At 35.4% G+C, this 12,984-nt stretch overlaps 1 protein-coding gene across 9 annotated transcripts in view; it reads right to left on the reverse strand.

Moving 5' to 3' along the window:
- Positions 1-12,984, reverse strand: part of LOC124170730 (oxysterol-binding protein-related protein 8) — a 116,481-nt gene that overhangs the window by 33,100 nt on the left and 70,397 nt on the right. For 7 of the 9 annotated variants that reach the window (XM_046549686.1, XM_046549641.1, XM_046549631.1 and 4 more), the window contains 6 exons: positions 7,967-8,022; positions 7,196-7,453; positions 6,446-6,532; positions 6,103-6,247; positions 4,643-4,783; positions 3,651-3,674 (listed from right to left, as the gene is read on the reverse strand). In XM_046549686.1, the coding sequence (XP_046405642.1) occupies positions 3,651-3,674; positions 4,643-4,783; positions 6,103-6,247; positions 6,446-6,532; positions 7,196-7,453; positions 7,967-8,022 (711 nt within the window). The remainder of the gene's footprint in view (positions 1-3,650; positions 3,675-4,642; positions 4,784-6,102; positions 6,248-6,445; positions 6,533-7,195; positions 7,454-7,966; positions 8,023-12,984) is intronic. The other 2 variants (XM_046549650.1, XM_046549678.1) reach the window with 1 other exon arrangement.

A 12,984-nucleotide genomic window follows, 5' to 3' on the forward strand; every position in this document is an offset into this window, starting at 1 on the left:
AATAAGCCAATGCTAGGCTTCGAAAAGTGAGGTTATCCTGTAGAATGCAACAATACATTACAATCATTTAGGTCTCGGCCGCTCAGTTTATCCATGGTGTCGCTGTACCGGCGTGTTACGCAGTTTATTGTTAAGTTCATAAGAACTGTGACAGTGAAGCATTCAACAAAGTCATCAATTAAAGGAACAATTTAAGCTACATTGCAGAATTTAGAATATATTTTAAACTGAGTCACAAGTTACAACAAATTAACAGATGATGTCATCAGAAGTTGGGGGAGTTTCACTATTGACCCTAATGCTATGCAGTATGTAAACTCTGCTCCAAGCATATTTTGCTCAGCCCTTCAAAATCAACGTCGACCGCTACTGTTTTCAGTGAACGCCTGTTCAGTAATGAAGGCAATATTTCTACCAAAAAAAGACTAGATTAAACCCAGATAGGGTAAAACTGTTGATTTTTTCGATTCAAAATCTGGAGAAAGAACCAGTGGCTGCCTGATGTAATGTGACATATTGGTAGAGGTCCGTGAATATCGCAAGACGCGATATCGCGAAATAACGTGAAATAACACGAAATAAGGCAAAATTGGTAAATAAAAACGAAATTTCACATTTTTGTGATTCTAGGAGGATTAGCGAAAAAATCGCATCTAATGAGTCATAATTTATTAAAGCCTAAGCCTTCATTGTTTAACGCTGCCAAAGTTCATTTGATCTATTTCATTACGATTCCAACATTAATTGGCTCGTTTAGTCTCGCACATAACGAATCCGCGTAATATCGTGCAACGTAGTGATTTCTCCGCCAGAATTTGCCGTTAAATTTATCACAGCCTCTCTCTTTGATTCCCATGTATCAATTCTGAAATATTTAGAATGAGGCACTTCCTCACCTGAAGAATTAGATATTATGAATTAAAAATGTGTGGAAAGAAATTTAACACGGCCGCGGAAGAGCGGAAATACAAGCTCATGCACCCAGTACGCGGCAATGCTGAGCAATAATACGGGTTACTCACCGCGACGCATTAGACAGTGTTGGATAACTTGTAGGAAAACCTTGAGTGTGGATCTAATATAACAATTTTGTTGACTTAAACATGGCCGCTGGCTGGGACCGGGCCGCCGTTCACTGCACGGCCCACAGCGTGTCAGAGAGCTGTCTTGTCTGAAAGCGGGCTGAATTTCACGGCGTCGTGACGTGAACGGCCGCCGGCAAAAACTCGTTTCAAGAAGAGGCCTCAATGTAGCACTGCCTGTATTTCACGCCGTAGACAGCGCACCGCCCGGCCGGATTGAAATGGGTGCCATGGTGACCACGGCGGCCGTCAACAGCGCCGTGCCGTCAACTGCACAATTCGATTCATTTCAAGACATCTACAGACACGTATGATTATTTGAAAGCACGAAGCACTAGCAGTTGGGGGAAGGTAAGGAAGGAACAGAAAGGATAGGAGGAGAGGGGGTTCTCCTTAGGGGACAGATGTTTGGATATTCGGCTCTGCACTGAGATATAATGCAAAAAAAATCATTTCGACATTGGCAAAATATAATATCTAATTCTTTAGGTGAGAAAGCGCCTCATTCTAGATGTTTCAGGATCGATAAATGGGAAATAATTTTTCAAGTTTCTTTGAATCCGATTATGTTTTGTTATGTATGCTTCTTTCACTGCCATTCCTGACTGATTAGCAACAGCTGTAATCAAAACTAAGCGATTTTGTTGTATCTAACTGCTGTCCTACCTTCCCTCAACACCTAGGTGAGGGGTATCGAAAAGGAACCCACAATATAAAACATTTCGGCCAATTTGTAAGTTATACAGTACTATGGTTATACCGCAGCTACCAAGCACTCAGTTTGAAAACAACATCGTGATAGGTTGTGTTTTGCAGTTGGACCGTTTTTTTATCATAGTTCCAGCTTTAAATATCAAATGAATGATAGGAATTTTAAAATGCCAAAAACTAGTGATACTGTTCATACCAGGGCAAGTGAATTCAGCTGAGAAGGATTTTATGTGAAAGACAGAGTGTTACTGAGCAAAGTTTGCGATAAAAGATTTGAATTTGAAAGATGTGACACTTAGAAGCACATAAGTAGCGATACGTATACATAAACGTGCGAAAGAAAGGGGACCCGCAAAACGACAGCTATCATTCGAATACACAATCAATCAGTCAAAGAAAGCAAACGAGGAGCTTGTTGTTGCTACTACAGAAGCATTTTTAAAGGCTTTATTTAGTGTAGAGAAACTTTACAATCCAAAAATTCTGGAATGGCTCTGGAAGTACAAATGAGGTAGTGGGAATTTACAGTTTGCCGATCGTATTCACCAAGACTACAAACTTGAACCATTCACATACCTTGAACCAATATAAGTTGAACCATTACTTTCATTTAGTTTTATCAGAAATTTTGTACAATCGAAATTTTGTTCAATGTAATGTAAAATGCTTAATAAAAGTATAAGTATTCATGAGACGTGTACCATAAAATAATAAAACGCCTATAAAAATGGGAAAATTGTAGCATTATAATAACACCGCCAAGATTTCCTATAACACCAAAACCACATGGTTTTAAAACGAATTTTAGCCAAAAATAAAACCACTTTCACAGACCTCTACATATTTGTCAATCATGCATTCTTTAACAACGTGTTATTTAAACTTCTTTACTTGGCAAATAAAATTATGGATATGATCCTAAGTTTTTTTTAAAGAGATTTCCTGCTAATTTACACCTTTAGTGACATTATTTTCATTCACTTAATATGGTTGTTCATTTAAATTTTCCATTAATTCAGATAATGAGAGTTCATCCTTGGATCCATGTATCGAGAACTGATGGGGGAGAATTGGAACAGTCCCGAGACCCAAAAAAATTTAAGAACCGACTCATCCTTAATTTACATCATTTCATTAAGCCAAAGCGTCATTTTTTTAAATAAAAAATATTATGACATGTTTTATTGAATTTCTAACCTGCAACTTTCACATTAAAGCAATTCATCCATCTAAAGCCACATTCAACTGGGAACTAAACTCAAAAGTGATTCTTCCTCAGTATGTATTCCAAAAGATCTTTCTTGCCTCTTCTTTCATTTTCTAATGCCATGCACGTATGTGAGGAGGCCGTATGTAGAAACAAAATAGCCCTTACTGGCTCCTTACTCATTAGATAAGCCTTGTAAGCCATTCTACCATGAAATCAGCAGTAATTTATGTTATTTTTGCAAACCAAACAGTGATGACCAATGTTGTTTACATTCCCAATCTAAACTAGTACCTTTAGGCCTAGGATAGAAAAGTTTTCAGAGAATAGCTCATGGTTTGTGTACTGCTGGAATTTTGGGGGAAAAAATAGGTCTCTCTTGCTGTCTGAATCCACAATTACAAGTGTCCACAATTTAAAAGGGTAAGTTCAATAAGACTTTATGTAGTGCTTTAGTGTGTCTGCTTATATGTACATATTTGCTATTTGGAGGGAGGTTTGACTGTATACACTTTAAAAATACTTGGAAGTGAACAAGTAAGACTGACTGGTACAAACTAAAATAGGAGTTAAAGGCACAATTCTAGGGTTATAAATCAGAATAAAAATGTGTGATCTAAAACCACGAAATCAAGCAGTCTATATGTTACCTTGAGACTCAGAGATATCTTGATCTAATTTTTTGCGGATGTCCATTATTTAATACAGAATCAATTTTGTTCAGTAATAGAAAACAAAAGAATAAGAAGCATTAATATCTTAAAAAGTTATAATAAGACAAATTTTATGAGAAATCGGAATAGAAAATTAAGGCATATTTAATTTTATTGAGTATTTTCATATTGAAATGCATTTCTGAATATAGCAAATACAAGTTTAAACTTGCATGCTATTCTTAAAAGCCTTTAATAAACAAGACAATGATAAAAAAGCATTTGCTTAGGATAATTCTTGCAATGCAAAAGATATAGGAAACCCATATGGGTAAAACAATTAGTCCCAATCCAGAAAATTCACAAACAACTTTAAGCAGCCATGATATAATATGCCTTCAAACGAAAGGCTTCAGCACATTATACATCTAAGTTGATAATATGTACGTTAAGGAGGATATGATAATTTAAATTCATAAGGAAAACTACAACCAGACAAATAATAGGAATATATGCCCTCTTTAATTTACACTAAACAGATCATTTATGTCTCCAACTTTAGTTTCTGAGTCTTTAAATCTGTCACTGCCTAAAATATAAGCTACATTTAGACATGCCTCGTGAAAACATTTATATTATTTCATAAAGCTTCATTCACAAGTATTAAAGACTGCTGATCATAAGCTGATTGGGCAAGAGGAAAACTAACATTTATGACCATAAATTTATGTAGATGATCAAGAATTCAGCAGCATTAATCAGACCTTGAGCTTATCCAACATATACAAAACTAGCTGCTCATTGGATCTATGGTTTATATAAAAAATTGCTATGGTTTCATCAGAGCCACCCGTGGAAAAAACAGAGAATTCTACACTCAAAAAAAGCTTAATAATGACACAATTACAATAATCATGGATATTCTGCATCAGGATGTAAATCTAAGGTTAAAAAGTTATAACATATAATGTTAAAACCTGAATACTCACCCTTGGATGTTGAAACTGATCGCACAAGAAGTGAAGAACAACGCAGAGCTAGCTCTAAAGCATCAAGCCAACACTTTCCTGCAGCCAAAGAAGGGGCTCGGAAGATGAGATACGCTGTAGGCAGTGGTTGCACAACAGCACCTATTCAGAACCAATGGGTCAGATGTAATGCTCCTTCGATCACCTCATGCATATACAGAATAAAATGCCCTAACAACAGGCACGCAGCCAAAGGGAGAAGTCTTCAGTCCCCCCTGAAATTCTTTACTAATATCTATTCCTTTCTGAGCCTCCATTTTTTTATATATTTACACTTCATATTGTCTGCCAATTACCAAAAATGAATTTAAATTCCAGTATGATGCAAAAAAAATATACAGATGATATAATTAAATATATGGTTTTCTGATGCAAGTGATTTTGCACAAAATATAAGAATAGGCAACCAATATACCATCAAAGCACACCCTGAAGCAAATAAATTTCTGGCTACATGCCAGCCTAACAGTGCTAAATGCCCTAATAGCACTGAAGGCTTGAATACAATCAACAAGAATGTACTAAGAGACCTATAAACCTAAAATTTGCCGGCCTCGGTGGCGGCGGGGTAAAGTCCTCGCCTGCCAATCCGAAGGTCGCGGGTTCGAGTCCCACCTGGGTAAGTTACCCTTATCCAGGGCATGGATGTTTGTGATTGTTAAATGTTATCAACCCCGATATAAAGGCCGAACAGTGCTGTTTTCGGTGGTGTGTGAAATAAATTTTAAAAAATTTAAAAAAATGCAAAAATAGAAACTTCAAGCAGTATAGGGATAGATAACAACAAAAATTATAAGTATTAAAATATTTGCAGTATCCATTCTAGTTTCTAGAGGCTTAGTTTTTCCCTTTGAATGTTCATGGCACCAATCACACAATGATTGTGATTCAGCTAAAAGAGCATAAATCAGACTCTGTTTTAAGTTTAGGTATTTAGCCAAGAGAAACCCTAATAAAACATGCAATCCCTAAGATTTTCCCTCTCCCTTAAAATTGCCCGATGCTGATGGGATATTACCAGAAGATGAATGTTTCCAAAATAAGTATGTTGCAGGCATTCAATGGATATCTCATCAATTCATGGCTGACAAATAAAAATCTTAACACTTCCATTGGTATTAGCTAATGACCACCGAAATAGCTATAAAAATTTCTTCAACAACATAACTAATTTGATCTTGGGACACATTTACTCAAGGTTAAACTACTACAACTACCATTGAACTGAAAATAATTTTACAAAAAACATTAAGTTAAATCGGTTATTTTATGTTCAATTTGGATATCTGACAAGGATGAGTCAGCAACTGAATTCGATTATAGCCAATTTAAAGACAAAAACTAGAGCACTTTTTCAAAACTTGCACTGACAGGATTGTGCATAGTTAGATAATATGATATTTCATCGGCAACATATTTACCGATAGCTTCCTTTTCAGGACCACGAGGAGCCCATATAGACTGCTCCAAGGGATGAAATAGTTTAAAGCAGAAACCATCTTTCTTGGAAGGTCGTTCCATTACTTGACAAGCATTTAAAAGGACAGTGCCAACCCAGTGGTTACTCTGTAAACAAAACAAACATGTAAGCATACTCAGTTCTTTCTAACACATGAAATTATGACTATTGGGCAAAATACCACTAAAAATATAATATCAACTATTTCCACCAACACTAAATAGGAAAGATATATTCAGTGAACTGATATCCAAGAATTACAATATGTAAATAAGAAAAATTCTTAAAGGCTCTTCATGACCCACCTTTGTTTTGGGACTCTTGTAGAGCAATAGAAGGCCAGGTTTCAATACACACCATAACTTAGTCCAGCCTTTCAGTTTACCTCGGATCTGTAAAGGCAACAAGCATAAAATCAATAAATGGACAATTCCACTCTAAATATATCTCACTCCCAACAAACTTTCTAAGCAAGGAAGTCAAAATTTAGTTCCCAAAAATATGTCCCATTTTTATGAACACATTTTTTTAAATAAACAGTACAGACTTAATCCCTCAAACAGTGAAAATGATTGAGGAATGACTAAGGATTATTGAAAGTTTGTAATCCAGGTAAGTCATCTCAGTTTTGCAACTATGCTCATACCATTAGAAACATTAGCTTAAAAGTTAAACTTGGGGCAAAATAGAATTGAGATAGGCATACAAATAATTACAATTCTCAGTGGATGTGAACCTATAATCCAGAGATTATGGGGTAAAGACATAAGACCTAACAGCCACTTCAAGATTTTGCTGTTTGCAAAATGTCTTTAGCAGCTTACTATCAGTCCACATTTCATTAAGAAAAATTAGAAGAATTTTATCATTTCCAAACGAAACATACAATATGGATGAAGAAACCATGTTTTGCCCCCAAATTATCTAAATAACTGACTTTAGAATATATCTGAGCCTAAGTAAACAAAATATTTTTTTCAAACTCTCATAAAACCAAATAAATTCAAAGCACCAATCCAAAATAATGAGAAGGTTAAATAAGGAAATAATCATACCTTAAGCCAGTCTGCAAGAACTACAACAGATGGATCTTTCAAGGAAGAAAGAAGCTCATTGGCGACACGCTTCTTCTCCCGGCGGTAGTTTTTCCTTTGAGCCTTATAAGACTCCTTACGGGTCAAGCCACCATTATTATTGTTATTATTATTGCTAGCACCTGAGGCACTACATGGAGACACTGGACTTCCAACTGCTGAAGCACCCATGGTGGGGGTAGTTGCAAAGGTACTTGCATCTGCTCCAGGAGGATGGAGCTGCAACAAATGATTTGGATGAGTAAAATTAGAGGAGTCCAGCAAAATTATTATGATACATCAAAATCACCTCATCATTATTAATGAGGTTAATCATTATATATTCTTATTTTATGACTCATTATTGTGATTATAAAAAATTTCCAATTTGCACCATAAAACGAAATATACAGAGCGGAGTCTAGATGAATTATTAAAATGCATCACTATATCAATAAACGGACAATTCTACTTAAAATATATGTAAATGAGGTTATATCAGAGAAGATCAACACAAAGACAATGAATATAAAAATTAATGAATTAAATCTTTGATAAGGTTTTTGTAGAGCACAATAAGAGTAATTTCCTTCCAAAATAGCAACTGCTTCATCAGGTAGACATATAAATATAAATTTCATATGCAGCAGGGGTCATTAAACGTTAGCTCCATCTACTTAAGCATACAAATTTATAAAAAATCTGAATAAACATGAAGGGTAATACTATGAGGACACTAAATAAAAGTAATACCTTGTCAGGTGACGGAAAATCATTCAATTTGGAAGTATCCAACCAACTGGTGGCACCTTGAAAAAGATGACAATGAATTAGAATATAAAAAATGGGTAATATTATACGGAACAGGCTTAAAATTATTTATCAGAACTTTCTAAACAATATTTATCAGATGTATTTTTAAAATTCCATAAGACAAAAAAATAGCAGCTTTGTGGGGCCAATTGTATAGAGTTAAATAAGTGACATGGACAGCACAGTATTTAGTTTAATACCAATCAAAGATTGCTATCAAAGGAATTAGCTTAGCTTGCGGTTAACCTTCAAGACAAAGACCTACTCAACTTTTATGACAAAATTAACCCAAAGTTTAAATTTTAAATATCTACAAACTATTCTGCATTTCATATTACTTATTTATTCATTGCACAAGACACACAAAACGATTGCAACCCCATTAATTATGGTCAATAAATCCTTTTATAACTTTCTTAGAACCACTTGACAGCTTTGCATTTGAACAATGCAAACGAGAATTAAAGAAATAACTGCCATAGGTAGCACATCAAGAAGAGTAAAATATGGATTTCACTTTTACTCCATAACTATATCACTGGCTTTACATAATATTTTATTCAAAAATCAGTATGGATATAAAATTTGCAAAACAGGCCTACGATCAATGTAAGACTCCAATGAATGATAAGCGATAAGTAAAAGCATTCATCTTCAAAGGATTTGCTAAGGTATCAACGATCTGATGTATAATAGTACTACTTTTCTTGGGTATTTATAATGATAAGGAAGGTTTGTCATTTCTCACTGATTGCCACAAGATGCTGTTAAATGGTTACGATGGAAATCTACCACTCAAGAATTTTTTACCACTAAATAGCTCTCGCTCTTTAAGTTTTACGTAATGTAAAATATGAAATACAGGTGCAAGATATTATTTTAAATGTATTTTAAAGAAATATGATGGCAGTTATAATCCACACATGGCACTGAGATTGTAACAACAACAACTTTGTAACCTACAAATCTGATAAAAACAATTTTTAAAATTAATGGCAGAAGCGAATCAGCATCCTTTCACAAAGTTCAATAGGGGGAATAATTATGCAGTAAAAACTATGTTCTGTGAACCCCTTTTATAATTATCTATTGTATACCTAAGGCAATTATACTGTAAATGAAATTAGAGTCAAAGAAATATTAATAGGGACGAATGAAAGTCAAATAAAAAAAAGTAGGAAACCTCTGGAAAACAAATCAACAATTTACAATGCATTCTCTTGCAAAATACTTAATTCATTATGAAGTCAATTTTGCTAGCAAGAACTAGATTAAGAATTTAAAAAATAAATTTCTGGAAGTTATTTTTTTATAAAAAAGCTGTAATTGATGGGAATATGTGTAGCGTTAAAGTTGGCAACATGAGGATTGACACTAAGATAAAAGAGATGAAACTAACAGAAATTAGGAATGAAAAATATGTACACAATTCAGAGCTGAGAGGGATACAAACACGACACAGATTTTCCTAAAGCACGATGATACAAGCAGGAAGCGGATTTTAATGAAGTGAGAAGGATAGCACTAAAAATGGGCTGTAGCAGGCCATCATTAAAGTAGATAATGCTGCTTATGCGAGTTTGATGCTGGATGATAATACACCTTTATAACAGGATGTAGATAGACACCACAAAAGATTAGGATGAAATTTCACAAGAATACAAACACATGTTTTCAGGTTTTGAAGAGACAAGAAAAAGTAGTTATGACCGTACAAACCCAGCATTAATGAGGAGGTAATCTATTATGAATGATATGATTCTGCCTTGATTTCCATATTAAGAAAGAAACATTAAAAATGAATGGGAAAATATGAGGAATGGAGAATGTGTAACAAGAAAGCAGAATTCACTCATAGTGTTAGTTAGATAGTTTCACCAACTAAATTCTTCAATATGATAAAGCCCAAGGATTAGATTTTTTTGATTAGTGCCTGCATGGGGCTTTTCTTTAATCAATGAAATTTCTTCATTGATGTATTTCATGAAAAGGAAGTGGCCTCTGCATGGAAGACCTCATTGTATCAAAATACAGTTATTTTCAAAATACAGTTATTTTGAGTCATGGAGAGTATTAGGACTAAAGTGAGGCCGTATTTCCACAAAAAAATTTAACTTATACAAGTACATCTGGACTGAAGGAAGTAAGAAGCATAGTCTGGCTATTATTGCTCATAGTGCATATTTTAAATGACTAGCTGTACACAAATATTTATTTCATGACGTGAATGAGCAAACATAGATGCAATAGCCATAAGAAGCCATGCAGTACTAGTTAGGTGGGGTTGTATGTTCCAAGAGGAGTATTAAGTGTGCTCCTCTGGTTTTATACAACCCAACACAACTACTGTTGGTTTTTCAAGGCTAAAGCATCCGTCTCTTCAAAATAGATACCCTTTTTCCAAAAATTGCTGAATCCATAAATGTAAATTGTCAACATGTGTCAGACAACGACGAAAGATATTGCATTAATTCAGCTCCCTTGGGTTTATGGAACCCCAACCATTTAATATTTCTTGGTTTCTCATGGCTATCAGCATTGCCAACCGGGTGCAAGCTCCTTCAAATTAAAATTTGCATAGCAGATTTTTTTGGAATAGCCCCTTTTCACTTCAACTGAAAATGCATTAAAATTCTGAGAAAAAAAAACATTTTTCTAATACGTATTTTAACCATACAACGAATTATTTTATGATTCCATCTGAGAAGAAATAAAATTCTTTCCAGCGATGAATGTCTGATGAAATTAATTGCTTCATACGTTTTTTCCATCACAAACCATTAACGATCAACGTACTACGGCACATTTCCCAATAAAATGACGACTTTGCTCATTCTTAAGACAGACAATTTCGGTAGCCAAGAAAAAACAATTTTTAATTTAAACATGTGCGGACACGGAGGGGTTAGATCACTACTAAGGTGCACCACGTGGATGACACGGAACACATTAATCACTACAGGAGGTAGCCACCACGTGGCGACGGATGCGGCGCCTATACCTAACGTATAACGCTCGGTCATGACCTGATTCGCATCCTACGTCACGAGCAAAGTGGCCGATCCTAATTACAATGTAGCTGAAGAATGCCTGACTTCCTTGTATGAACCATCGGTGCAATCGCGATATGGCCCGGCATCGTGCAATTGACCATGACCAACGCAAAATACGCACCAATTCATTCGTTCTATTTCATTCATTTCGCTGGAAAAATTCTGAATCGAATTCCTCTAATCGAAGATAAGTCGCGCGGAATAACATCGCCAGCACAATAAATACGCCAACAATGCGTCCACGGAGAATATGGCACACCGCTCCTTTCCGACTACTCCGACTTTTTGCTGACATTTCACGCGTACAACTTTGGAAACCGTATCCATGCACTTACTCTAAGGACAGGTCTATGGCTTCCCGAAATAGCACATGGCGGACTTCCACATTTTCTGCATGCCTAAAACACGCTGCACACTTTCCTTAAAGGCCAAACGATCGACAATGTAGGTCGAATTTGGTCTCCGAGTACAACAAAATCAATTTGACTACAATTGATCCATTTCACTTAGAAAGCAAGGGGTTTCACGGATTCTTTTTTTAAAAACTGACCCTTAACCAGATTAGCGAAAGGCTCGATTCCCCCAAAACCTATGTCGATAATCTGATGAACTTACAAGGTGATAATTAATCGTATGTCATACATTGAAATGTTGACGCGAAGGAAATACAAAAAACCAGATATAACCAATTGTTTGGGCAGCTAGGAAATGACTGTTAGGACCAAAGTCGTACAAAAGCACTCGCAGACTGATCTATTTGTTTAAATAACCTTCTGTTAGAATACGACGCTAGAATCCTCTCTAGCATTACTTTTACGTATTAAATTTCGGTTCACTTCAGAAATAAAACTCTAGCAGTTAGTCCAACGAGTTAACATTTTATATTCACTTATTCACATTCTTTTTACCCACAATTCAATGAAGCAAACAAAAGACATACAAAAATCATTCTATAGGGCGGGATTAACTCAAACAAATTAGGAACAACACCTTCAATACGTGAAGTCGCTGAAAACAACAAAAAATTAGCTAAAAATGTTACTCCTACACAGCTAGGCATTAACTTGATAATGTTTACATTTATTCAGGCCGAAGAAATTTCAATGCATTTTAACCGATCAACGTATATTGTTGACGACGACTGTTACACAAATTTATAAGGAAAGATAATAATAAATGGCAGTGGATCAACTATGCTCATTGGCACGAAACCGATAAAGTGATGAGGATGACAGGGAAAATTTTATTTGAGAGAAAAACCTGCACTGTCCGCAGTAAGCTACTAGAAAACAAAAATAATGACATTTTGCGCCACATGAGAGCTTAAAGGACAAACTTAAAGCCCCTGTCTGCCTCCTTTGGCACTTAAAAAGAGATCAAGATTCCACTGAGGCTCCAATGATAGGAGTATACGAATCTGGGAAATAGCGGAAGGGAGAACTTACTAAACCAAGCGCTCCACACCAACATGACTAGAATAGAATTTCGTAAAGTGTTTTCAAGCCATGGCTGGGACCGCAATAAATACATTTTTTTAAACTAGTCTACCCTCAAAGCAACTGGAGAATAGCCAGTGTTTTCGCCTAGCGAGACGAAACCTCGTCTCTCGACCAAGATGAATATCGTCCTTTAAGCTGTGCGGTGATCCCCTACAACTATGGTCCTGAGATAAGAGTATCACGAATCAGAAAATATCTTGTGCAATATTAAAAATAAATGATCGGATTTTTGTTTTCAGTAATTTTCGATAGCTTTAAAGATCATCTTCAGATACTTAGGTCCAAATACCAGCAAAATACATTGCAATATTTTTTTAAACGAAATGTTCGCATAAATTAAACGTTACGGAAGATAACCGAGCTTTATCACAATTTCCTCGTTACTTTCATGATACCGATACCTAAG

This window comes from Ischnura elegans, chromosome 1 (genome assembly GCF_921293095.1).
Source record: "Ischnura elegans chromosome 1, ioIscEleg1.1, whole genome shotgun sequence".
NCBI classification, from domain to species: Eukaryota; Metazoa; Arthropoda; class Insecta; order Odonata; family Coenagrionidae; genus Ischnura; species Ischnura elegans.